Genomic DNA, 24,191 nt, shown 5'->3' with positions numbered 1-24,191 from the left:
AATAGTGCCAATGGTATGTACTTTGGCGTTTTAAGACATCAGTTAAATTAAGCTTTCCAGTTTGAATACTGGAAAAAGTGAAATGTGTGTGCATGAATAGTCCTATAACTCCTGATAACATGTCAAGTGGCCAATCTGGGAGGGGGTTGCAAGAGAAAGATTTAAATAGACAAGCTCACTTCATATTTTCTGAGTTTTCGAAGGCAGACTTGGAATACAATTAAAGCCATGAGCAGATCATTTCATCTGTGAGCTGGTCTCTGAGCACATGATATAGACAGTGCTGTGCGGTAGGAACACAGGATGAGCCATGCATGTAATTTTTAAATGTCTAGTAGCCACATTATAAAAAGATGCAGTTGGATGAATTTTAACTGCAGTTTTTAGCCAGATGTATAAAAAATACTATAATTTCAACATGTAAAAATCAGTATAAAAATTATGAAATATTTTACATTTTCTTTTTTCATACTGAGTCTTCAAAATCGGGTGTGTATTTTATACTTAACAACGCATCTCACTAGGGACCAGACACATTTCAGGTGCTCATTAGCTATAATGCCTACTCTTCTGAGCAGTGTAGTCTAAGATTTGATTTTCTGAATATAAAGCCATCCCTAGGTTTGTAACTGACAACTGAAATTTTGCTTTTGACCAGAAATTGCCACTGTTGAGAAGTGGCATAATATTTAAAAATCACTGTAACTTAAGAAATTTCTTCAGCAAAGAAACGTTGTCTTTCGCATGCTTTTTACCAGACATGTCTGCACAAAATCATAAGAGGTAAGTAGAGAGTGGAAATCTTCCAAAAGAATCGTGATAGAGGATTTGAGAGGTGTGAGGTGTCCAGGTCCCTTGCAGAAATTTGGGGTTTGAGAAGTGTGGTGAAAGTATGGAGTGAGATTAGGAAGAAGGTTATCAGTAAATGTGAAAGCTGTGTTTTCTATGCAAGTTATTTTTCTGTATTCAGTGAAATCTCTGATTTTGCCATCTAAGGAGAAAACCATTTTAAATTCCAGACAAGTGGAACCTGAGCCCATTACTTTCACATCTCCATACTCATTTAACTTTGTGTTAATGGAGTGCTTCAGAAGCTGTCCTTTGGGTGCTTTAATGGAGGAACTGGGAATTTTTTTCCTATCCAAGCCACTGGTCCATGATAGGGGGAAATTCATCCAGGTTACACAGTCAAGTAAAATACAAGCTAATTCAGTTTTTTAGGAAGGAATGTAAAATGGTCAAGGGACCTTCTTTAAATGTTAAGAACAGGGAGCATCACATTGGGAAGTCATTATGTTTTATTAAGAGTTAGAAACACACACACACACACACACACACACACACACACACACACACACACGGAGTTACAAGCATAGGGGCACCTGGGTGGCTCAGTCGTTAACCATCAGACTCTTGATTCTTGATTTCGGCTCAGGTCATGATCTCATAGCTCGGGAGATCAAGCCCCACGTTGGGCTCTGTGCTGACAGCATGGAGCCTGCTTGGGATTCTCTCTCTCCCTTTCTCTCTCTCTCTGGTCCTCCCCTGCTCCCACACTCACTCACTCTCTCTCTCTCTCTCTCACTCTTTCTCTCTCTCAAAATAAATGAACTTAAAAAGAAAAGTTACAAATACAGATTGTGGGAATGAGGAAGCTTAGAAAAAGCCAGTCCAGGCGGTGGGGGAGAGGTCCATTTGGTTTCTAGTGAACCATCAAATCTAATGCTTAGTGGACATGGAAGCAGCATGCTGAGACGAGGGACCCCAGCACATCTCCCAAGCTGCCGTAGTGCCCATCCCATTGTGAGCCCTGAGGGGCACAGGAGCCTGGCTGGGCGTCATTTACCCTTTTATCTGTGGAGAAGACCCCATGGTAATACATGAGTTCTTATAATTAAAGACATTTAATTACCTACCAACTGCTAATATGAGAAAATCCTGAGAGTGGTTTGATGCAGACTCAGGAGGATGTGTTATGGGAGAAAAGCTCAGTGGACCATATGTCCACAGCATGGAGAGGACAAGCCCTAGGGTGTTATCTGCCATCCATCTCCATCATATGGCAGAAGGTTACAGTGCCTTGTGAGCTGTGACCACCTCCATTCTGCCAGCTGAACCCCTGGGCTGAGCTGCTGACACTTGTGAGGCCTTTCCTAAAATCATAATTTAAAAGGAGTTGACCGAGGGACACCTGGGTGGCTCAGTCAGTTAAGCATCCAGCTTCAGCTCAGATCATGATCTCACAGTTCATAGGTTCCAGCCACATGTCGGGCTCTTTGCTGACAGCTCAGACCCTGGAGCCTGCTTCAGATTCTGTGGCTCCCTCTCTCTGCCCTTCCCCACTGGTGCTCTCCCTCGCTCTATCAAAAATAAACAAACATTAAAAAAAAAATTAGAATCACCTGGAAGGCTGGTTAAAAGGGCAGTTGCTGGGCTCCGTCATCAGGTTTCTGATTGCACAGCTCTGGGTGGGGCCTGAGACTCTGAATTTCTAACAGGATCCAAGGGCAGGTGCACGGACCACACACTGTCATTACCCTGGTTCAGGGCACTGGTCCCAAGTGTGGGTGATTTCTGCCCCACTCTTCCCAGGGGTGTCTGACAAAGCCTGTGGCATTCTTGGTTGTCACAACTGAGTGCTGGGAGGGCTGCTGGCATCTAATGGGTGGAAGCTAACGAGGCTGTCAAACATGCACATAGTTAAAAAAAAATTAAGGATATGTGAAGGCCTGTACAGTGGGAAAGCATAGACTTTATCCCTTTGCTGCCCAAATTTTCTTCTTAGAACTGTTCAGAAACAACTGTGCTTGGTTTCTTGTGTGTTTTACAGATATGTTTTGCATTTACAACCATGTTTCTATAATTTTTAACACAAATGGCCAGGCATTTCTGTATAGTTTTTCAAATATATCAGTAGGTAGATAACGTTGCTCCCATTTTATAGATGAAGTCGTTGAGACTGTGAGTGGAAGTAATTTGCTCAGGGTCACATAGTAAATGGCAGAGCCGGATTTTGGACCAAGAGTTCTGGTTTTGATCAGAACTGAACCAAGATTCGTAGGAACCTCAGGCAAGCTAATGGTTTGGCCCTCCAAGCAGGTTTGCCTTGCCCTACTTCAAACCTATGTCTTTTTTAAATGTGTACCATCTATGTAGATGAGGGGGTGAGGGCCTTACAAAGGACATGTGGCCTCTCCTCTCCAGCAGTTCAGCCCTGGCCCCAAATTGCAGATATCACCCACCAAATAGAATAAAGCCAGACCTTCCCTTGGCTGGAGGCAGTTCAGGGACCATCAGTTTTAACTCAAGGTCAGTCCCACCCCAGGCTTCTTACTACAGAGTTCCCATTTCTAAAGATGTTCTGGCTTGAAGCCCCATGCAGGTTGGCAGCCCAGCCCAGCCTGGCCTGGGCCTTTACCTGGACTTCTGTGCCTACAGTTGTAGGCTTTCTCAGGGCAGCTCAGGCATTGCCATCACCACTGTGGTGATAGCAGCAGTCACTGCTGGGGCCATCCTATAATCAGATGCAGTGCTTACACTCTCAGTGGGACTTCTCAACACAGCCTGTCAGAGTGGCCTGTTAGGTGGCTGGCAGGTCAGGAAGTAGGAACTTGCCCCATAGGGAGTCTGCAATGAGATATCTTGGTGGCCAGGCCTTCATTGCGGTGCCTCCAATAGGCTGTGGGTACCTGCTAGGATGTGCCTTGAGAGTGGGTATGTATATCATTTAGACGGTGCTGTTTAACCAGAAATGCAGAGTGTAATACACTTGCCCACAGAGAAATGCTATCAGAAGACCAAACTCTTTAAATTGTGGCTATTTAGAGCACATGCTTAGGATTTTAGTCCCTGGTGCTACCAGGGCTAAGCTGTGTTGCATGATGTTTATGTCTGTCATTTCTCTATCAGCAGGTAACAAGGAGGGAACACATTCTACGTTCTGGGTGTTGCTGAGTATCCTCCTGGGAGCGGTGGCCATGCTGTGTAAAGAGCAAGGGATCACTGTGCTGGTAAGACCTGAGATGCAGTCAGGGCCTGCCCCTCCCTCTGCCACAGTAGAGACATCTCGGGCTAGCCCTGCCTCTGTGACTTCCTCCACTTCTCAACCCCATTACCAGCCAGTCAGGGACCCTTCTATCAGTTACTTGTGCTTTTAGTACATGTAGTGTTTCATGGAAATGGACTGTCTCAGTTGACTATCATTAGCAACCGGTGGGAAACAGAAAGTGGGAAGTTCTTACAGACAGTGATTAACTCTCTCATGGAGGGGTGCCATAGAAAAAGAGAAAAGAACAGTTTCAGTTTTCCGGGGTGCTGTCCTATTGCCGCACTTCGAGATACAGCAGTGGGCTGACGCCATCAATGCTTCTGGTCCTGATTAAAGAAGTATTGAGTGTATGTTGTGCTTGGCCTTGACTGGAAATATCAAAGAGGAAAGGAGGGGTCCTGAAGAGTAGAGGCCTCCACCTTCTATGTCTGATCAGAATCGAAGCCCCAGGAAGGGAGAGGCATTGAAATTCACTTTCCTTTTCTTCCATCGTAGCCAGTTTTATGCTTGATGTTATTAGAGGAAAACTTAGAAATTAGGGCTATGATCAGGGGTAGAGAAACGGAAACAAAGATATGGGATTTGCATGGCCCAGATAGGAATAACCTGGGAAAGAAAGAGCAGATAAATCTATATGGGGTTTGATGTAAGTCAAAGCAAAGATGAAAGAGTTTATGAGGCTCAGTCTAGAAGATGAAGGTTAGCTAGCTAAGAAATGGCGCAGAAAGAATTACTGCGCAAAGATACTTGAACTTCACGGGTTATTATTTTTTTTAAGTTTGTTCCAAGCCAATGTTTTTCAATCTCAGCATTATTGATGTTTTGGGCTAGGTCATTCTTTTTTATGGGAGGGTTGTCTTGTGCACCGTGGCAGGTGTAGCAACATCCCTGGCCTCTACCCCTAAATTCCAGTAGGACTGCCTTGACTGTGACAACTTAAAATGTCTCTAGACATTGTCAAGCATCCCCCGGGTGGCAGAATCATCCACTGCTCTAAACCTTTGCTTCGCAAAGACCAGTAGTATTAATACCATCTGGGAGCTTATTAGAAATTTAGGATCTCTAACCCCACCCCAGGCCTGCTGAATCAGAATCTCCATGTAACAAGGTCCAAGGTGGCTCCCATTAATGTTTGAAAAGCACTAAAGGTTGAATTTATGTGACTAAAGATACTAAAGATATGCTAAAATTTAGCTGTTTTCAAACATTTGATTAGAATGTGGACGTTTTGATGATGTATTTAAATGGGCAGTTGGAGAGTGCCAAAATTCTTTTTGGCTCAGTCCTTGTAATGATGTGATCTCCTCACCCCTTGGTGACTCATAGGGAGAAAAACAAATGGTATAAGACAGTGGCGGCTCAACAGGAAGCTTCTGCCTTCTAGAAGATGGTTTACACCCGGGGAGAAATGGTCTTCTGTGACCCACTAAAATCCTGTATCGCATGAATGAATAAAATCAGAATTCTTTGAAATGATTAACCCAGTGCTGGCCTGTGTATTAGATAATTAATGGCTTCCAGCATTTATGGGAGAGGGTTAAGTAGGGATCCTTGCTCTAAAAGTCACAAATTACCACTGGCTTCTGATGATTTATGATTTTCTTCACCGCAAAGCCCCACATCAAAAAGACCAAAGTCATTTAGGGGGAGCTTTAACCACAGATGCCATATGCACTGTGGCCACTTTAGATTGGTCAGGGATTTCCACAAGTTGACCTTGCCTACAGCGGTGACGTCTACAGAAAGTCCATTGCAGGGAAGAGAAGGGAATCCAAGGCCCATCTAGCCGGGCAAAAGCAGCCCTCGCCTTCTGGAAAGAAACTATTTTGGGTCTACTGGAAGCTACCAGCGGAAGTGGAGCTGCATGACATCCCAGACACTGGCTTCACATAATGGAAGTTATTTGTTGTTCACCTCGTAGCTGTGGGTGGAGGTGGCTGTTGTCCACACAGTGGACGCTAGCTGGTGCAGGTTCTGCCCTCTGGAGTGTGTAGTTTCCACCATTGCCCTGATGGTGTCCATCACAGCCAGCCAGAAGGGGAAACCAAGTGACGGAGTGTGCCCAGGTTATAAGCAAACCTCCAAAATAATGCATAAGCGCTTTGAGCCATGTTCTGGAGGCTGAAACTCAAGTCACATGACCACACGTAGCTGCAGGGCTGGCTGGGAAGTGCTGCTGGGCTGTGTGCCCAGCAAGACCTGAAAACCAGCGGACAGCCAGGAGTCTGCACCTGAGAGATCCAGAGCCCCATCAGAGATGATTTCTTATGTTGTGCCCCTGCTATTACTACACGTGCTGAAATCAGTCAGCGCTTGGCGTTCTTGAGGTGTGACTAATTACTTACATGGCTCGGTTTCGAGGTTGACGGCTGCCTTTATCTTCTGAGGCATAATTACTGTGCAGGTAACCCCTCTGTTAAGCCACTAAGAGACTTTTATAGTAAAAGAAAAAAAATAGGCAAGAGGGACCTCTGGAGAACTTCTCCTGGGAACCCCAAATTTCCAGCTATCCTGAATCCTTAAACTACTCTTCTGTGCAGACTATGAAATTATGACCAACAGGGATCTACTAGGCAGGAAATCTGATACATCACCATGAGCCGATTTCATAAGAACAATAGTGGGGTGTCTGTTTTACAGCTGGAGACGTCTCCCGTGATTATCTTAGCCACTGCAATTCTTGTCGAGATTCAGTAATAAAATTGTGAAGTGTAATTGCCACCTAATCAGAGCCAGGCTCTCCCTCACTGATTGCCTTGCTTTGCTTCCTCAGGGTTTGAATGCAGTCTTTGACATCTTGGTGATAGGCAAATTAAATGTTCTGGAAATGGTCCAGAAGGTACTACATAAAGACAAATCATTAGAGGTGAGTATATACTTTTTGTCTCCAGCCCAGACATGGAAAATGTCAAGTACCAGCTGATTTAAAACGCCATTTTCAAAATATTTCTTGCCGTTTTGAATTTGAAAATAGCTAGCCCTTTTCAGCACAGCAGCAGAGCAGTTCGGGCAGAAGTGCTGCACACGTGCACTGAGCTCGGCTGCACTTTTATTTGAAAACCCACGACATCAGGGGCTTTACGTTGACCTTTCAGAACCTTGGCACGCTCAGGAATGGGGGCCTCCTCTTCAGGATGACCCTTCTGGCCTCGGGGGGAGCAGGGGTGCTCTACATGCGCTGGAAAATCATGGGCACCGGCCCCCCAGCATTCACCGAGGTGGACAATCCTGCCTCCTTCGCCGACAGTATGCTGGTCAGGGTGAGTGCTGAGCCTGTCCTCCACTTCTGTCTTCTCTGCCCACTAGCTTTCAGAACCTTTGTCCCCCTCTTCTGACTTCCCAACACGCCCACAAAATCCCTAATCAGTGGAACACCTCCACATTTGTTTGCTCTCACTAAGGATATTCTCGGATGAAACCAGATTTTGATTAAGGGATCGAGAGGGTGTGAGTCCCTTGTATTTCCATTCTAATCAAAACTAAAGAGAAATGGTTCTTTCAAATATCAGCTTTCCTGCCAGCCTCACTAAAGTGTCCCCTGACCCCATTACTGTTGTGGTAAAGGAAATTGATGTAGTGGGATTAACACAAAATCTAACTGCATCGGTAATATATCTTTAAACGTCTGACAGTATCCAAACACTATTTCTTGTAAAGGTTTGCTTTTTCTGAAGGCAAGGTGTCAAGCCACAAATTCTTAGTGGTGCATTTCATAGAGATAGAAATCAAAAGGAGGAAAAACCCTCTTCTTAAATTGTCAGACACATAGGTGAACCCTGGGCCTCAGATTTCCTGGGTCATAGACTTTGGGCATCACTAAGTAAATGGGACACATTTTGACCAGAAATATAACAGATGTATAGCAGAGTCTGGTGGCTTTGCTGTATTTTTCTCTATTATAGTCTGAACACATTTAATAGATTGCAAACTACAGTCCCACATCCAATGTAGAAATTGACATTTTATTTTATACAACTGCTCTCCTTGAACAGAAGCCTATGGATGCCTCAAAAGTGAAGTTACAAGGTATGTGTATATATACATACCCATATACATATATATGGGTGTTATATATACATATATGTATATATGTAGAAGTTCTGTATCAAATGAGTGTTTGTTTTCCTTTTGACTGACAGGCCATAAACTATAATTACTACTATTCATTGAATGCCTGGCTGCTGCTGTGCCCCTGGTGGCTGTGTTTTGATTGGTCAATGGGCTGCATCCCCCTCATTAAGTCAGCCGGTGACTGGAGAGTAATTGCACTGGCAGCACTGTGGTTCTGTCTAATTGGCCTAATATGCCAAGCCCTGTGCTCTGAAGACAGCCACAAAAGAAGGTAAGAGGCAGCACTGAATTTCAACTTCCACACTGGGCTGGATCAGAGCATTTTGCTAAATCCATTTTGCACTGATCATTTTAACAATTTTGTGGAAGTAACATCTAAGGACATTTATTTCCAAAACGCATTTATGCCTAGGATGAGTTCCATCCATTTGGAATCCATTGCTGGCTTCAACTAGTGGGGAGTGAACTTGGAGGAGGGGAACGGATGACTGCTCTGTCTCCCCCTCCCACCTTTCCCTTGAAGTAGCATCTTGAGATCCTTTTCTCTGTAGGTGGTAAAGAGTAATTTATGGTCAGAACAGAGAGTGTAATTGATGTGTGCTGTGCCCATCACTTCACAATTCTCCTTCAAAAAACTCTGGTGGATGTTCTAGTGATTCCTTCTGTTGTTGTTTAGCAGAAAATAAACCGCTGCTCCAAAGAGACTATTCTTTCTCACAAAGAGAGAGAGAGAGAGAGAGAGAGAGAGAGAGAGAGAGAGAGAATAAAAGGTTATTGAGAAAATAATGGAGGTGGGGGAAACAAATGTGTTTCCTGAGAAAGAAGACTATTTAAGGTAGTTGATTCCCTTTAAGCATATGTGTTTAGGGAATTAGATTAGTAATTTCTTAGAATAAGTTTTGTTTTTAAAGCTTATTTATTTATTTTGAGAGAGAGAGCATGAGCAGGGGAGAGGGAGAGAGAGAGAGAGAGAGAGAGAGAGAGAGAGAGAGAGAGAGAGAGAAAGAGAAAGAGAAATGAGAATTCCAAGCATGCTCTGCACTGTCAGTGCAGAGCCTGATGCAAGGCTCAGTCTCACAAACCATGAGATCATGCGTGACCTAAGCCAAAATCAGGAGTTGGTCGCTCAACCTCCCGAGCCACCCAGGCACCCCCAAAATAAGTTTTAAGTTTACCTGTTAAATTGGTTCATAATTCTACTAACTTTAGCCCCAGGTCACCTATACACATGCAATAATGATTTTGCCTTGTTTTGTTTTGTTTTTTTAAGTACTGAAGGCACAGGGTCCAGGAAGGAACCACCAAATTTGACCTAGCTTCTTAATTTATCCTCTTGCATCATATGGGACATCGGAAATGTTGCCTAGTTCCGGAAGCTCTTTGTTGCTCAGCTTTCTTTTTGCTTGAGTGAAATATGTGGTGACATAGCACCCAAAAATGATTGCAATTTTGTTTATTTCAGATTTTATAAAGCTTAAACTAGTAAAGTATTATTATTCCTGTTAAGGTTGGAGAGGGGATTTTTTTTTCCCATGAAAACTATAGTGGACTAATTGGGACCAAAATACCCACTGATCTATTCAATGCCTACATGGTTTGAGGGGGGTTAGGAGTAAGTGAATTAATAAGGGCTCACAAAGTGTGATCATTCTAACCTTACTTGTATGGATTGAGCACCTTACAAGTCTTGTCCATATGCTTGATGCTAAACTAAGTGCATTAGTGAGATTTTATGACTTATCCTAATACTGCCAGGCTAAATCCTCTTTACTGATGACATTTCTCTGCTACTGCTGGTACCTTTTCCCAATTGATGACTTAAAAAAAAAAAAACACAGCCTTTATCACTAATTTAATGTTGAGTAGGATTTTTTTTTTTTTTGAGAAGTCTGAAAATAGCTATTTTAATTACTTCTCACTTTCCAGGATCCTTACCCTGGGCCTAGGATTTCTTATTATCCCATTTCTCCCTGCAAGTAACTTGTTCTTCCGAGTGGGCTTTGTGGTTGCAGAAAGAGTCCTGTACCTCCCCAGTGCTGGGTACTGCATGCTGCTGACTTTCGGATTCGGAGCGCTCAGTAAACACACTAAGAAAAAGGTATTGGCCCAGGGTGGTGTGCCATTCATACCCAAGACGACTGGCTAAACCTTCCTAATGACATTTATGGTATCTCTCTGTTCCTAAGAAATTGATTGCTACTGTCGTACTGGGAATTCTATTCATAAACATGCTGAGGTGCATGATTCGCAGTGGCGAGTGGCGAAACGAAGAACAGCTTTTTAGAAGCGCCCTGTCTGTGTGTCCTCTCAACGCCAAGGTATGTTGACTGCCATGTTTCCTGAGAAAGACCTTCCTAGCATATACTTTAAGTTGAACAGCTGAATAAGAAGAAGGTCCCTTTACCTTCATGCAGAAGCTAGCATAAGACCATGACCAAATACTCGGGTTTTTCTTTGGTTTTGTTAATGATTTTGATAAATTCATTACGCTTCCAGTTGGCCAAAATAATTCAAAAGAACTCATTAAAACCAGACAGCGTCAGTGAAACTGCAGGTTACTTAAATGACGTTTTGCCCATCTTCCAGTTGGTCCAGTCACCCACTGAAATGGTAGCAGTGAGGTGGACGCACACATCCAGACTGTGGTTGGGGGAGGGGCAGAGTTTGAACCTCAGAACACGTGCCCAGGCCACCGCCTCAAGTCTTCCTCCGGTCTGTAACTTGAAGATGACTACACCAGTGAACAGGCAGCACTTTGGTTCAGGAAGTTTAAATTATACCGTCTGATGTGCAGTATTACACATTTCTGTTGCCTGTGGCTTCTCTGCTTGTGATTCCTTTTGTCAGATTAGGTAAAAATAAATGTGTAGGCTTGAAAATTGGCAGTGTTTTTGTTGAAGCTGTTTGGTAGGAATGTGTTTCACTTGTATTCTTGATGAATCCAGTCTCTTCATTTAACCAGCTGTGCCTTTTTGGGCAAAACGAAACTGCTTTGAATTCTCAATGCCCTTTTCCATCAAGGGGAGATCATGACTGTCTCCTGGATTTGTTGTGAGGCCTAAATGAAATATGGCATCTGAAGAGCTCTAACATGGTAGTTAGAACATGGTGGGTGCTCAAGAAAGGTTAGCTTTTTGAGGCTCGTTTTAGTTTTGGTTGTCTCCTTAAATGAGAAAATGCTACTTGGTCAAAATGGGAGGCCAAGGGGTTAGGTTAGAAGAATCTTCTTTTGGTATAGAGTATTCGTAAATAATGATACATTCTGCCTCGGGTCATCAGAACATGAGTTCCTAGCATGCTTAACTGTGATCCTGTAGGGGGAGAAAAAGAGCTCTCTGGAGTTCTGTCTCATTTCCATAGTCTATATTTAAGAGAAAGCAGGGGCACCTGGGTGGCTCAGTCAGTTAAGCGTCTGACTTCAGCTCAGGTCATGATCTTGCTGTTCGTGAGTTCAAGCCCCACATCAGGCTCTGTTCTGACAGCTCGGAGCCTGGAGCCTGCTTCAGATTCTGTGTCTCCCTCTTTCTGTGCCCCTTCCCTGCTTCTGCTCTCTCTCCCTCCCTCCCTCTCTTTCTCTCTCTCAAAAATAAATGAACATTAAAAAAATTAAAAAGAGAGAAATCAGTGATTTCAGGCAAAATTGTATGAATAAATCTCATGAACGGTTGACATCCTATTGTGATCCTGAAGTGAGGAATAATGTAAAAGGTGCTAACTCTTTGTCTTTTTCTTGGATTAAAAAAAGAAATCTTGTTCATTTTTTATAGTTAAGAGACTTAGATAAAAGAATGCATTCCTTCAAGCTTTTATCCTTAATTTGATTTGCTGACCTATCCATTTATTTCATGCTACTAAAAATAAATTGCCTGTGATTTAATTTCATAAATGTTAATAGATCTGCTTTATTTTTGCTTTTCTGTTTGAATAGCAGTAATTATAGCTTCTATTTATAAAGTTCTTCCCCACAAGGAGCTCAGATTTCTTTGTAGAGGCTCTATAATTAATCTCCATTATCCTCCCTCTAAGGTTTTTAGAGAGAAAGGTTTTATTTTCTTTATTTTTCCAAATGGAAGAAACTGAGGCATAGAAGGATGGAACTGATGTTATCTAGATTAGTAACTTAGGGGGTAGATAGAGACCTGGTATGATGTGCCACCCAGGTTATGCCAGTAAATCAGGGGGAGGGATAACCTAGGTGATGTTCACGCCTATACCTTCTGCCCTAGGATGTGATCTCATATGCTATAGGAAAGAAAGTACGAGATGTGCACACACCACACATATGTAGTTTTCTTTTTTAAATTTAAGACATACATATACGACCTCATCTTCAAAATGGGCCCGATGGTGATCATCCTTTCTAAGAACATTTTTCAGGATTACCATTCAGTCTGAGCAAGATGGAGGTTTGGGGTTTTATTTTTGGTTTTTTGTCCGTTTGTTTGTTTTACTTTCCGCTCTAAATTGCAGTGTAGAAAAATCATCTTTACTTCCTTTTTTTTTTGAAAAAAGCTAGGCTGATTTCAGGGAAGAGACCTCATTTAAGAAGATACCAGTTTCCTTCAACACTGTTGCAGGAAATACATTTTCTGTATTGGTTTCCACTTTATATTCACTGTATACAAAGTAAGTATTTGGCATCTGGCTCTGGATTAGGCCCAGGATTACAAACTGAGACTCAATCTTTTTCAGAAGATGGCAGTATCCACATAGGCAGTGCCAATGCCCGGTCTGGAGTTGAATTATCCACATTGCCTTGCATATGGTAGGCACTCAAAATTAGTGATTGAATTGAGCCTTGTGGAAATCAGATTTCTTTACCCTACAATGGATGAGATACCAAGTATTGAATTATATTTACAGTCATTTTTAGTTGTTAAGGCTTAAAAGGATGTGCCACTTTGTATCAACTCTGAGATACAATTCTAAACTTTTTTAACCATGAAAAGGATCATCTGCCACAATGCGGTATTTCCTTAAGGATGAGCCAGGATGGGCTATAGGATTTTTATGTGTTTAAAACATTTTGGCATCGAATGTTAGCAGAAAACTTGAAACAAACTGGTTTCAGCCCTGGAAAGTCCCTTCCATTGTTGATTTACAGGTCATGGGGCTACAGTGGACATCTTCATCTGTGGTTTCTGTGCTGGCTTTTTTTTTTTTTATGTTTTTATTTCATTTTTGAGAGAGAGAGACAGAGTGCAAGTGGGGGAGAGGCAGAGAGAGAGGGAAACACAGAATCCGAAGCAGGCTTCAGGCTCCGAGCTGTCGGCACAGAGCCCCACCGGGCTTGAACTCACAGACAGTAGGATCATGACGTGAGTCAAAGTCGGACGCTTAACTGACTGAGCCACCCAGGTGCCCCTATTTGCTGGCTTTTTGCCTCCATCTATGAATCATAAAAGCTAGAGGGAAAGTTCGAGAACAAACAGGCTTTTTCAGTCTCTTACATTGCGTGGAAACAAAAATAACTTATTCTTTAAACACTGTTTCAAGTGAACTGTTTAGGAGGGCTTCTTCGGGGTTTGTTTTTGTTTTCCAGTGGGTTATCTGGAGACCTGTCTTCTCTTCAGAGACTTCCCTCCATATAACCAACCCATAGGATGAGGCTGGGCCGATGAGACTGTTCATATCACTTCTTAATTGTGGAAAGCTTGCCTTCTTGGGCTGGATCAGACTTTTAACCAGTTCCATGGAAATAACTGCAGTCTGCATTTCTGGAGCACTCCTTTTCTCTCTCCCCTGATCTGGGTGGCTCTCCCTGGCATTCTGGGTGTCTAACAGAACCCCATGTATACTGCAGAGGGCAGTTGAACTCTTTGTCTGAGCTTCTTACTGAGAAAACAGAATTTGCCCAGAACAAAGGAAAGCGGCAGGAGCTTAGGGGCGGAAGAGGCAGGAGTTGTGCTGAAGTCTGAGTAGAAGCTGAATTTGTATTCTGGGGACCACAAGCACATTGCTCACTGGTGGGTTTGTGATACGATTCTTTTGTGCGGGGACGGGAGGAGAGGTAAGCACTTCCAGGCTGGGGCTGGGAGAGGCACAAAATGAAACCATTTAGAGCACACTTTATAAAGCACATGCTACTGCCGTAGCATTAGCCATAATTTGAAGATGTTAATACCAATGAATGGGCAATAGTATGGCTCAGGAAGTCTAAATTATACCGTGTGCTGCACAATAATACATATTTCTGTCACCTGTGATTTCTCTGCTTGCGATTCCTTTTGTCAGACAGGATAAAAATAAACGTATAGACTTAAAAATTGGCAGTTAAAAAACAAATCTCTGATACATACGTGCTCAAAGAATGTCACACTGTTCCATACCCTTCCAGAAATATTAGTATTTTTAAATTTTTTTTTCAACGTTTATTTATTTGTGGGACAGAGAGAGACAGAGCATGAACGGGGGAGGGGCAGAGAGAGAGGGAGACACAGAATCGGAAACAGGCTCCAGGCTCTGAGCCATCAGCCCAGAGCCCAACGCGGGGCTCGAACTTGCGGACCGCGAGATCGTGACCTGGCTGAAGTCGGACGCTTAACCGACTGCGCCACCCAGGCGCCCCCAGAAATATTAGTATTTTTGAAGACATGCTGTAACTGTAGGCTAAGATTGGTAAGACAGGATATGGTTATATTTTCCAAAGGGTTTTTAAAGTGTTCCAATGTAATGCTACTTGAAATGTGTTCAAACCATTATTGTGTTTCATGATATATTAACTAGGGCTGCCATAACAAAGCACCACAGACCAGGGGCTTAAACAAGAGACGTTTATTTTCTCGCAGTTCTGGAGACCAGAAGTCCAAGATCACGGTGTCCTCACATGGTCTCTCCTCTGTGCACGTACAGTTGTTGTGAACGCACAACCTTAGCGTCTCTGTCTATCTTCAAATTTCCTCCTCCTACAAGGACTCCAGTCAGATGGGATTAGGGCCCCACCCCAACAGCCTCATTTTCACTTAATTTCCTCTTTAAAGGTCCCGTCCCCAAATATAGTCATATTCTGAGGTCCTGGGGGTCAGGACTTCAACAGATGAATTGGGGGTGGGGGGTAGAATTCAGCTGTTAACATGCAACAAGAAACATTATTTACGTTATGAAAAAGAACAGATGGCATGAATGAGTGGGTCTAGAAATCACCTCAAGCAGTTGGCCCCGTCCTCACCCAGCACCCTCTTGGATGGGTGTGATATGGTGAGAAAAACACAGGTTTCGGAGCCTGGCTTCAAATCTAGCACCACATCCTCGGGTGAGATGCTTAATGATGCCGTAGCAACCCCTCAACCTGGCAGGGCTGCGTGCAGAGAAGACACGCGTGCACAGTGCCAGCCCTGCACGGGCTCATGGCACCCTTCAGCACGTGCTGGCTGCCAGGACCCCTGTTACCATGAGCTGTTGAACGAACTTCTGTGGCATCATCTCCTCTGAGATTGCTATTGGCCTGTACATTGGAAGCCTCTAAAAGGAGCATCAGTAAATACTTCTGATAATAGTCCCGTGGGTCTGCCATTCTGCTGCCCTGCTGTCATTTTGGGTCCCGGCCCCTTTCCTTGTAACTTGTCCTGAGCCCATGTACAGTTGAGAAAATGCCCTGTGCCTTCAATTCAGCTGACTTGAGAATTTCTGGTAGCTTTTCAACTATGAGTCCAGTTTCTTCTGGTCTCCCTTACCACCCTCCTCAATCGTTACAAATGCTCTCCTGAGCCTCTCTACCTCTCTTGTTTTACAGTGAGACAAAATTCTCATAACAAAGTTAACCACTTTAGTTCTTACAAACAACATTAAAAATATAATTACCATATGATCCAGCAAATCCATTTCTGGGTAGATGCCCACAAGAATTGAAAGCGGGATCTCAAAGACATGTGTGAACATGCACGTTCATAGAAACACTGTTCACAGTAGCCAGAAGGTGGAAGCAATCCAAGTGTCTGTCCATCGATAGACCAATAGATGAGCAAAATGTAGTGTATGCATGCAGTGGAATATTCCTCAGCCTTGAAAAGGAAGGAAATTCTGACACGTGCTACAATGTGGATGACCCTCGAGGGCATTATCTACGTGAAACTAGCCAGTCATGAAAAGACTGTACAATTATACTTCTGTAAGGGATCTAGAATGGTCAGACTCATAGAAACAGAAACTCAGAGAAACAGGATGGTGGCCGCCAGGGGCTGGGGGGAGGGAAAGACGGAGAATTACTGTGTAATGGGTATAGAGTTTCAGATACGCAAGATGAAGAGAGTTCTGGAGGTTGGTTGCACAACAGTGTGAATATACTCAACCCTACTGAACTATACACTTAAAAATGGCTAATCACTCAAAAGTAATTAAACATTGTCAACAATACTAAGATTAAAAACATTTTTAATGGTTAAGATGGTAACTTTTATGTTTAATTTACAATTAAAAACTAAAGAAAAGTCTCCCATGTGTTTTTCAGAATAAAAGGATCAGTATTAAATCCCTTTTTAAATTACCCATTTTATTTGTTTTTTAATATATACGTATTTTGAGAGAGAGAGAGAGAGAGAGAGAGAGAGAGAGAGAGAGAGAGAGTGTGCACGAGTTGGGGGAGGGGCAAAGTGAGAGAGAGAATCCTCATGGAACTTCATCTCACAATCGTGAGATCATGACCTGAGCCAAAATCAAGAGTCTGACGCTTAACCGACTGAGCCACCCAGGTGCTTCTAAATTAACCATTTTAAAGTGCACAATTCAGTGACATTTAGAGCATTCACAGAGTGGTGGGACCAGCACCTGTCTCTAGTTGTGGAATATTTCATCACCTCATTCTCTTTCTGTTGCTGTATTATTCCCTGGTGATTTCTCCAGCTTGTAGTTTGATTAGAGAGGTGGAAACAAGAAGGTCTTATGGGATCTTTTCCTCCCCTGGCTGGCTTGCTCCATGTGATCACATGACCCGTGGCTGTACCACCTCTGTCTCCCTGCCACACTGGTGTCCCCAGCCTGCTTCTCTCCTGAGCTCAGGTGGCCATCTTGGTCTCTCTTCTTGGATTCTCCAAGGACTTCGAAATCAGCTAGATTCCTATCCCCCCCAAGCAAGCCTAGTCACCAGTCGTATCTCCCTGCAAACCATCACATCCATTCAGTTCTGGAAGTTAGAAACCTCGAGTTCATTCTTGACACGCTTCCTCACTCTTGTCAATCCAACAGCAATTTCTGTGCCTTTTGCTTCCATGGTATTCCTCGAATTCCTGTGCTTCTTCCACGCTACCCTAGTACAATCTGCTGCCCTCCTTCCCCGGGACTGTCACCTCAGGCTCTCCCTGGACCCCTGACATCTGTCTCTTCCCCGCTCATGTGTTTCCCACAGTGTGACTAATTTGTTATAATATAGCCTTGATTGTGACCCTCTGCCACCCTCATACACCTGGCTGTTGTTATGGGTTGAATTGTGTCCCACAAAAGACATGTTCAAATTCTTACCCCTTGGTACCTGTGACTGGTGGCTTTGCAGATGTCACAAAGATGAAGTGGTAAAGGGTGGGCCCTTCATCCTGTGTGACTGGTGTCCTTATAAAGACAGACACAGACACACAGGGAGAAGTCCATGTGAAGACAGAGGCAGAGATTGGAACTGCTCAGCTGTAGGCCAAGGAAACGCCAAGGCCTTGCCAGCAACCGTCAGAAGACAGGAGAGAAGCACGGAAGACTTCCTCCCTCAGAACCTCCAGTGGAAACCAACCTTGCTGCCCCTTACTCTTTGCCTGCAGAACTAGGAGGGAATAAACTTCTGCGGTCTTGGGCCCCCCTAGTTTGTGGTGTTTTACTCTGTCAGCCCTAGAAAGCTCATGTACTTACATGAGCTTTGTGCTGGCCTATTATTACTTCTGGGCAGAGACTAAACCAGACCTGTCACAGCTCGGGATTCCCTGTGCAGCCTGCTCTCCCATGCCCTCCCTGGTCTCCCTTGCCCTCTGCACTCCAGCGACACTGGGCTTCTTGTAGTTGCTCAACTAAACACACTGGGCTTCCTCACAGCACTGGAGCCTGCTATTGCCTGCCCTGCCTGGCACACTTACTCCAGGGGAGCCCCGTTACCTAGCAACCCCCTTCAGATCTCCGCTGCAGGGCCTTTCCCCAGAACAGCCCTCCCCAGGCCCAGACCAGGCACCACCTTGGGGACCCACCTTCCTCCACAGCCCCAGGTGCCTTCTAGTGACACACTTTCCAACAGGGTCATTTGACTCGCAGCCTGGGCTCCAGGACTCGGGTCTGACAGGTTTGCTCGTGACTGTATCTAACTGCCAGCAGCACTCGGGCTGTCAGCATCAGTCATTACCTGAAGGAATGAGAGAGGGAGAATTTCATTAGTATGAACTAGAATGTTTGCAATACTACAGTAGAAGGTATCCTGCAAGAAAGGGCTGAATTTCTTTTAGATACAGGGCCCTGGGTAGCCAGTCAGTTGAGCGTCCGACTTTGGCTGAGGTCATGATCTTGCATGTGGGTTCGAGCCCCACATTGGGCTCTCTGCTGACAGCTTGGAGCCTGGAGCCTGCTTCATATTCTCTGTCTCTGTCTGTCTGTCTGTCTCTCTCTCTCTGTCTCTGCCCCTCCCCTGCTCATGTTCTCTCTCTCTCAAAAATAAATAAACATAAAACATTGTTTTTAAATACAGAATCCTTGTTTCTCCCTCTCACAGCCACATGTGGTTGGATTTTGCATCTCAGCCCCAACAGGGGATGTGTGGATGAGAAGAGGGGGACTGAGGGTTTAGCAATAAAACCAGTCCCACTTTGTAATTTTTGAGTTCTCCTTAGTTAAATATCCTTCTGTTGTACCTGAGTGATATCATCTGCTCATTGCCAGCCTGTCCTTTGAATCTTATCTTACAGGGTGGGGGATTAAAGCATGACCCTCGCGTGCCCTTTGTAAGATTTTAGCCAAAGTTCTGATGGGATGGGGTTTTTTTTGTACCTTTACCTTTTGTTTTTGGTTCGAATCTGTGATAGGTACCCGTGCTCCGAACAAAGAGGTCTATCAGCTGTTGGCCAAGTTTTTATCTGTATTTTCAGGTTCACTACAATGTTGGCAAAAACCTGGCCGATAAAGGCAATCAGACAGCTGCCATCAGATATTACCGGGAAGCTGTGAGGTACTGCAAGCTTGTCTCATTTATATACATGTCTAGGATTTACAAAGACCCCCGACTTTCAGGTATCTTTGCCAATTCCTGACAGTTTAGTGAAGACTATCAAGCTTTAACAGACAGCTTGGTTTCTCTCTCTGCTTCCAGATTAAATCCCAAGTACGTTCATGCCATGAACAATCTTGGAAATATCTTAAAAGAAAGGAATGAGCTACAGGAAGCGGAAGAGCTGCTGTCTTTGGCTGTACAAATACAGTAAGCATTGTTTTCTACAATTATGCTGCATATAATTAAGTTGCATATAATTATGCAAAGTGATGAGCGCCTGCATTCTGGGGTCTTAGCCTTTCTTTTCCTTGTTCATCTTTAAAAAAAAAAATTCTCTTCCAGGCCAGACTTTGCTGCCGCGTGGATGAATTTGGGCATAGTGCAGAACAGTCTGAAACGGTTCGAAGCCGCCGAGCAAAGCTACCGGACGGCGATCAAACACAGACGGAAGTACCCAGATTGCTACTACAACCTCGGACGTTTGGTAAGCGGAAGTTGGCTGTGGCTGCAGAAGAAAAGCTTGTGTTTTGGGGTTTTTTTTCCTTTTTATAATAAAATGACAGAAATAACCCCCATGCTAGCACCCTACTAACTAAACACCTTATAAAGTTTTCTCACATACGCTTATCACTGGAAGGTAGCTGTTGGATTTCCTTGTCTGTAACTTTCTAAGCTCTAATTAGAGAACAATTCAACTTGAATTACCCAAGTTTAAGTTATCTCAAAGGCAACAGGTTAAACCAAGAAATAAATTAGAATTTTTTAAATCCCTTGTGCCCTATAAAACAGTACTCCAAAGGTCACTTCCTGATAAACATCAGTTTTCCCTGTTTTTAAAACACGAATAAAAATGGAGATTAAAAAAACAAACCCATAATGTGGTTTCTGAGCTTCCGACTTCTCCTTCCTCCAAGGACAGCTCCCTGGGTCCCCAGGCATTTGTACTAACTGTTCTCCCCATAAAAGAGAGCTCGGGAGGATTTATTTGAAAGGGCTTTGAGATTGTCCAATGGAAATAGGAAAGAATGTGTTCCATAGAGACTTTCGTCTTTTAGTTACTGACTAAAGAGCTGATGACTCTTGATTTTCTTTTCTTATACTTTCTTTCTTTATTCAAATAAATATTACAACAGTAGCTAATACAAGAAGTTCAATAATCTTAAAATCTGAAAACATGTATTGACAAACGATGGTGAAATAGATCAGTCATCACTTCTGAAAACCCTCCATGAGGATACACAGCTTCAGCCTTAAAGCTCTGGATTTTCCTAATAAGGAAAAGAACTGTACACGTAATGATGTGATTTGATGGAGGTAGAACTAACTTCACTGTGGTGATCATTTCATGATATACACCTGTATCAAATCATCATCTTGTGCACCTTAAATTTACATAGGTTAAATGCCAATTACATCTCTATAAGGCTGGAAGGAAAAAGACTTACCTACAAAGAGCAAAATTCTTTAAACAAGAAAGATTATATTCTCCCTTAAGTTAAGCTTTTAATTGGGTTTCAAGAAACTACATATGTTCGTCATATATTCAGTTTGATTAAATGACACATTGAAGGGAAAATTTTTTGCTCATTTTAGCCAAACTGGAATACATGTATAGTGATGTGACTTTTTTTTTTTGATAGAGGGAGAGGTGCGGGGGCGGGGGGGGGGGGGGGGGGGGGGGGGGGAAGACAGAGGATCCAAAGCAGGTTCCACACTGACAGCAGAGAGCCCAACACAGGGCTTGAACTCATAACTGTGAGATTATGACCTGAGCCAAAGTCAGTTGCCCTGTATACTGGGGCACCTGTGTGACTCAGTCAGTTGAGCATCTAACTCTTGATTTCGGCTCAGGTCACGATCTCACAGTCATGGGATCAAGCCCCACGTCGGGCTCTGCACTGACAGTGTGGAGCCTGCTTAGGATTCTCTCTCTTTCTGCCCCTCCACTGCCCCCCCCCACCCCCGCTCTCTCAAAATAAATAAATTAAAAAAAATTTTTTTTAAATAAAAGAAGTTTATATATAATTTTCCAGATTTTATCCAACCTTGTGCACAGATAGGATTACATCAAAGTTGTTTTAAAGAGATGCCTATTTATCCTCACTTTAAGGGTCTTGAAGACTTGCTTTTATGGAGTCCTTGTGTTATCAAAACAAGTCAGTCCCAAAACTGGTTGAACATCCAAGTCTTTCCACCCATCCTGGATTTAGGGAATCAGAGGCTCCATAAAAGATCTATATTTACAAAACAAACCAACAAAATTCCCCGGACATTTCAATACCCTGTTGTTGGCACTGCATTTGGGAAGCAGATCTATCTGAGCTTTGAGCAGACAGACTGATCAGCTCAGAGCAGAAGAGACTATTTGGGGAGGACAACCTAGAAAACATGAGTTGCTTTAAGATTATTGAAAATCCAGTCTTCAGTTACTACCTTGATGGGAATATGTTTGGTCTAATCTGCTTTGTGTCTGGACTGGGTAGTCATGATTGTGCACATTGCAGAGGCAGAATTTTATAAACAGGGGAAACAAGGTGGCAGGAATGTGTGACTAATGATGGTGATGTTCCACCTCTCCCACTGTGCACACATCACTTCAAATTATGCATAGGTCACTTTAAATGGGCAGATACTGCTGGTGTTCTAAATTTTAAAGTGAAGTGGATCCTGTGTTTATTTTTCAAAGAATAGAAGATGTGTTTCAGCTATGATGTATTCTAGGAAGCTTCCATTTCTATATACCCACTCTAGTGTGGAAAAGAGGAATTGTTTCTCCCTGGGCGTGGAGGAAAGTGACAGTAATGTGACTAAATCTGTGCAACAGCGGGGCGCCTGGGTGGCTCAGTCAGTTGAGCGTCCGACTTCGGCTCAGGTCATGATCTCACAGCTTGTGAGTTCGAGCTCCGTGTCGGGCTCTGTGCTGACAGCTCAGAGCCTGGAGCCTGCTTCAACTTCTGTGCCTCCCTCTCTCTCTGCCCCAACCCAGTCATATTCTGTCTCTGCCTCTCTCAAAAATAAGTAAACATTAAAAAAATTTAAAAATTAAAAAAAAAAAAAGAAATCCGTGCAACAGCAAGATGTTTAAACAAGGAAAATTGATAGCAGGCAATTCCTGTTGTCCCACATAACTTTCTCCAGAGCCACTTGACCTTGGCCACATTTCTGTTTCCTTCTACATTTTAAAATTCTGATCTAGTTACATACATTGATGTTGAAGCAGCTTTCTCTGTGAAGCCTGAAGATTCAAGGAGAGCTATTATTCTAATGAGAAGCTGTCAAAGAGGGATAAAAAAGTTTCCTCTATCCTCTTAGGTTCTTTCTTTGGGACCCTGCAAACCAGACTGACTACAGATTAACAAGAGAAAAGAAACAGAGTATATTAACACATGCATCATGCATACACATAGGAAAAATTCAGTGATGAGTAACTCAAAGAGACAGTTAGAACTTGGGCTTATATAGCATCTTAACAAATACATTTGTAATTAAAATACATTTGTAGAGAAGTGACAAAAGAAAGGAAGATGTTTTAGACTTCCAAGGGTGGCAAGCTATCAGAGGGTAAATGCATATAGAAACTAATGAAGGTTTGTGTGGGTCCTCCTTCGTGGCCATAGGGGGTTTATGGCAGTCCTTACGTCACTGTTTCTGCTTTGAGTCAGATAAGGGAAGCTCCTGGAAGGCTTCTTTCTGCATCTGTTGAATCTCAATTGTTGTTAGTGCAATAATCCTTATGTCAAAGTGGTATATTTGGGGAAGCACATTTTGATGCCCTACATTGTTCTCTCTGAGGAGGATGGTAGGAAGACAGTAAAACTTCACCTATATTGATATAAGTAGAGACCAAAAAATTCAGGCACATACAAAGCAGGACGGATCCTTGCAAAGTTAATGAAGTGAGAATGGGGGATGGGAGCAAATTGGGTATTTTCTGAGTACTTGCACTGGGCAGTTATTACAGGGATTACTGTTTTTATTTACTGTGACTATTACACTAATACCTGCATGACATTGTGTTTGATATCCATATGAATTCTTCTTTCATTTTTTTCTTCAGCGTTGAAGGTAGCTTTTTAGATTATTGTTTGCAAACTGAGTGTATCTGCCTATAGTCTTCTAGGTTATACTTTCAGGCTCTAAAACTTAGCAGTCTTTTTCTTTCCCCTAGTAACTGCCTGTCACTGCAATTCCTTGGGGTTTGGAAAATAGAGAATTTATGCTAAATGAACCCTTTGTAAGAGTTATGTCCAAAGAAAGGAAAATAGAATATAAGATTCGGGATTTTATCCATGTACACCAGTCCTTGGGATTCATTCCCACTTTCACATAGAAGATCATCTGTTGTATTAAGTGTGTTGAGACCTTGTGCCACTCTCTATGTGCATTGTTTACTAATTATGCTACCATAAAATGATCTTCCTATGTTCCCTTCTGCCAACTGCTCTTGCTTATTTAAAGATCTTTCTCTCCATTGTTGTTTAATTATCCAGCTTTTGCCTGCTTGACAGCTTAAAAGCATTAAGAGCTTAATCTTTAACAGCTCAACCAACACATTTATATATTGGTGAATAAGACGAACTTAATAACAAAATTTCTTTTTAAAAATCCTCTTTAGTCACTCTTTAGTAATGACAGAAATGTGTTTTGATTTCTGCACCCATATAAGAAGGGAATATAATGTAGTTTTCTTGTGAAATAGAAAATTAGGAAACGCTGGATTATTTGGGATACATTACTAGTAGAGAATTGCAGTAATAGTGACTGGAGGCATTACTAGAGACAGTTCATTCTGCAAGAACTGATTGTATCAGTCAGGAGCCATTTAGGAAAACAGAAGCTATGCGATTTTATTTTATTTTATTTTATTTTATTTTATTTTATTTTATTTTATTTTATTTTATTTTA

The 24,191-nt window shown here is 42.9% G+C and overlaps 1 protein-coding gene across 2 annotated transcripts in view; it reads left to right on the top strand.

Annotated features, from left to right (window-relative positions):
• The window catches only part of TMTC4 (transmembrane O-mannosyltransferase targeting cadherins 4), a 64,725-nt gene that overhangs the window by 30,542 nt on the left and 9,992 nt on the right, over positions 1-24,191 (top strand). Inside the window, exons 6-14 of one of the 2 annotated variants that reach the window (XM_047861884.1) lie at positions 3,913-4,010; positions 6,822-6,914; positions 7,144-7,308; positions 8,188-8,390; positions 10,046-10,217; positions 10,306-10,437; positions 19,165-19,244; positions 19,386-19,493; positions 19,629-19,770. In XM_047861884.1, coding sequence (XP_047717840.1) covers positions 3,913-4,010; positions 6,822-6,914; positions 7,144-7,308; positions 8,188-8,390; positions 10,046-10,217; positions 10,306-10,437; positions 19,165-19,244; positions 19,386-19,493; positions 19,629-19,770 — 1,193 coding nt within the window. Of the gene's footprint in view, positions 1-3,909; positions 4,011-6,821; positions 6,915-7,143; positions 7,309-8,187; positions 8,391-10,045; positions 10,218-10,305; positions 10,438-19,164; positions 19,245-19,385; positions 19,494-19,628; positions 19,771-24,191 lie in introns of both variants that reach the window. The other variant, XM_047861876.1, reaches the window with a different exon arrangement.

The sequence above is a fragment of the Prionailurus viverrinus genome, chromosome A1 (assembly GCF_022837055.1).
Source record: "Prionailurus viverrinus isolate Anna chromosome A1, UM_Priviv_1.0, whole genome shotgun sequence".
In the NCBI taxonomy this organism is placed as follows: Eukaryota; Metazoa; Chordata; class Mammalia; order Carnivora; family Felidae; genus Prionailurus; species Prionailurus viverrinus.
The sequence above is the reverse complement of the archived record's forward strand: the minus strand, read 5'-3'. Positions and strand labels throughout refer to the sequence as shown.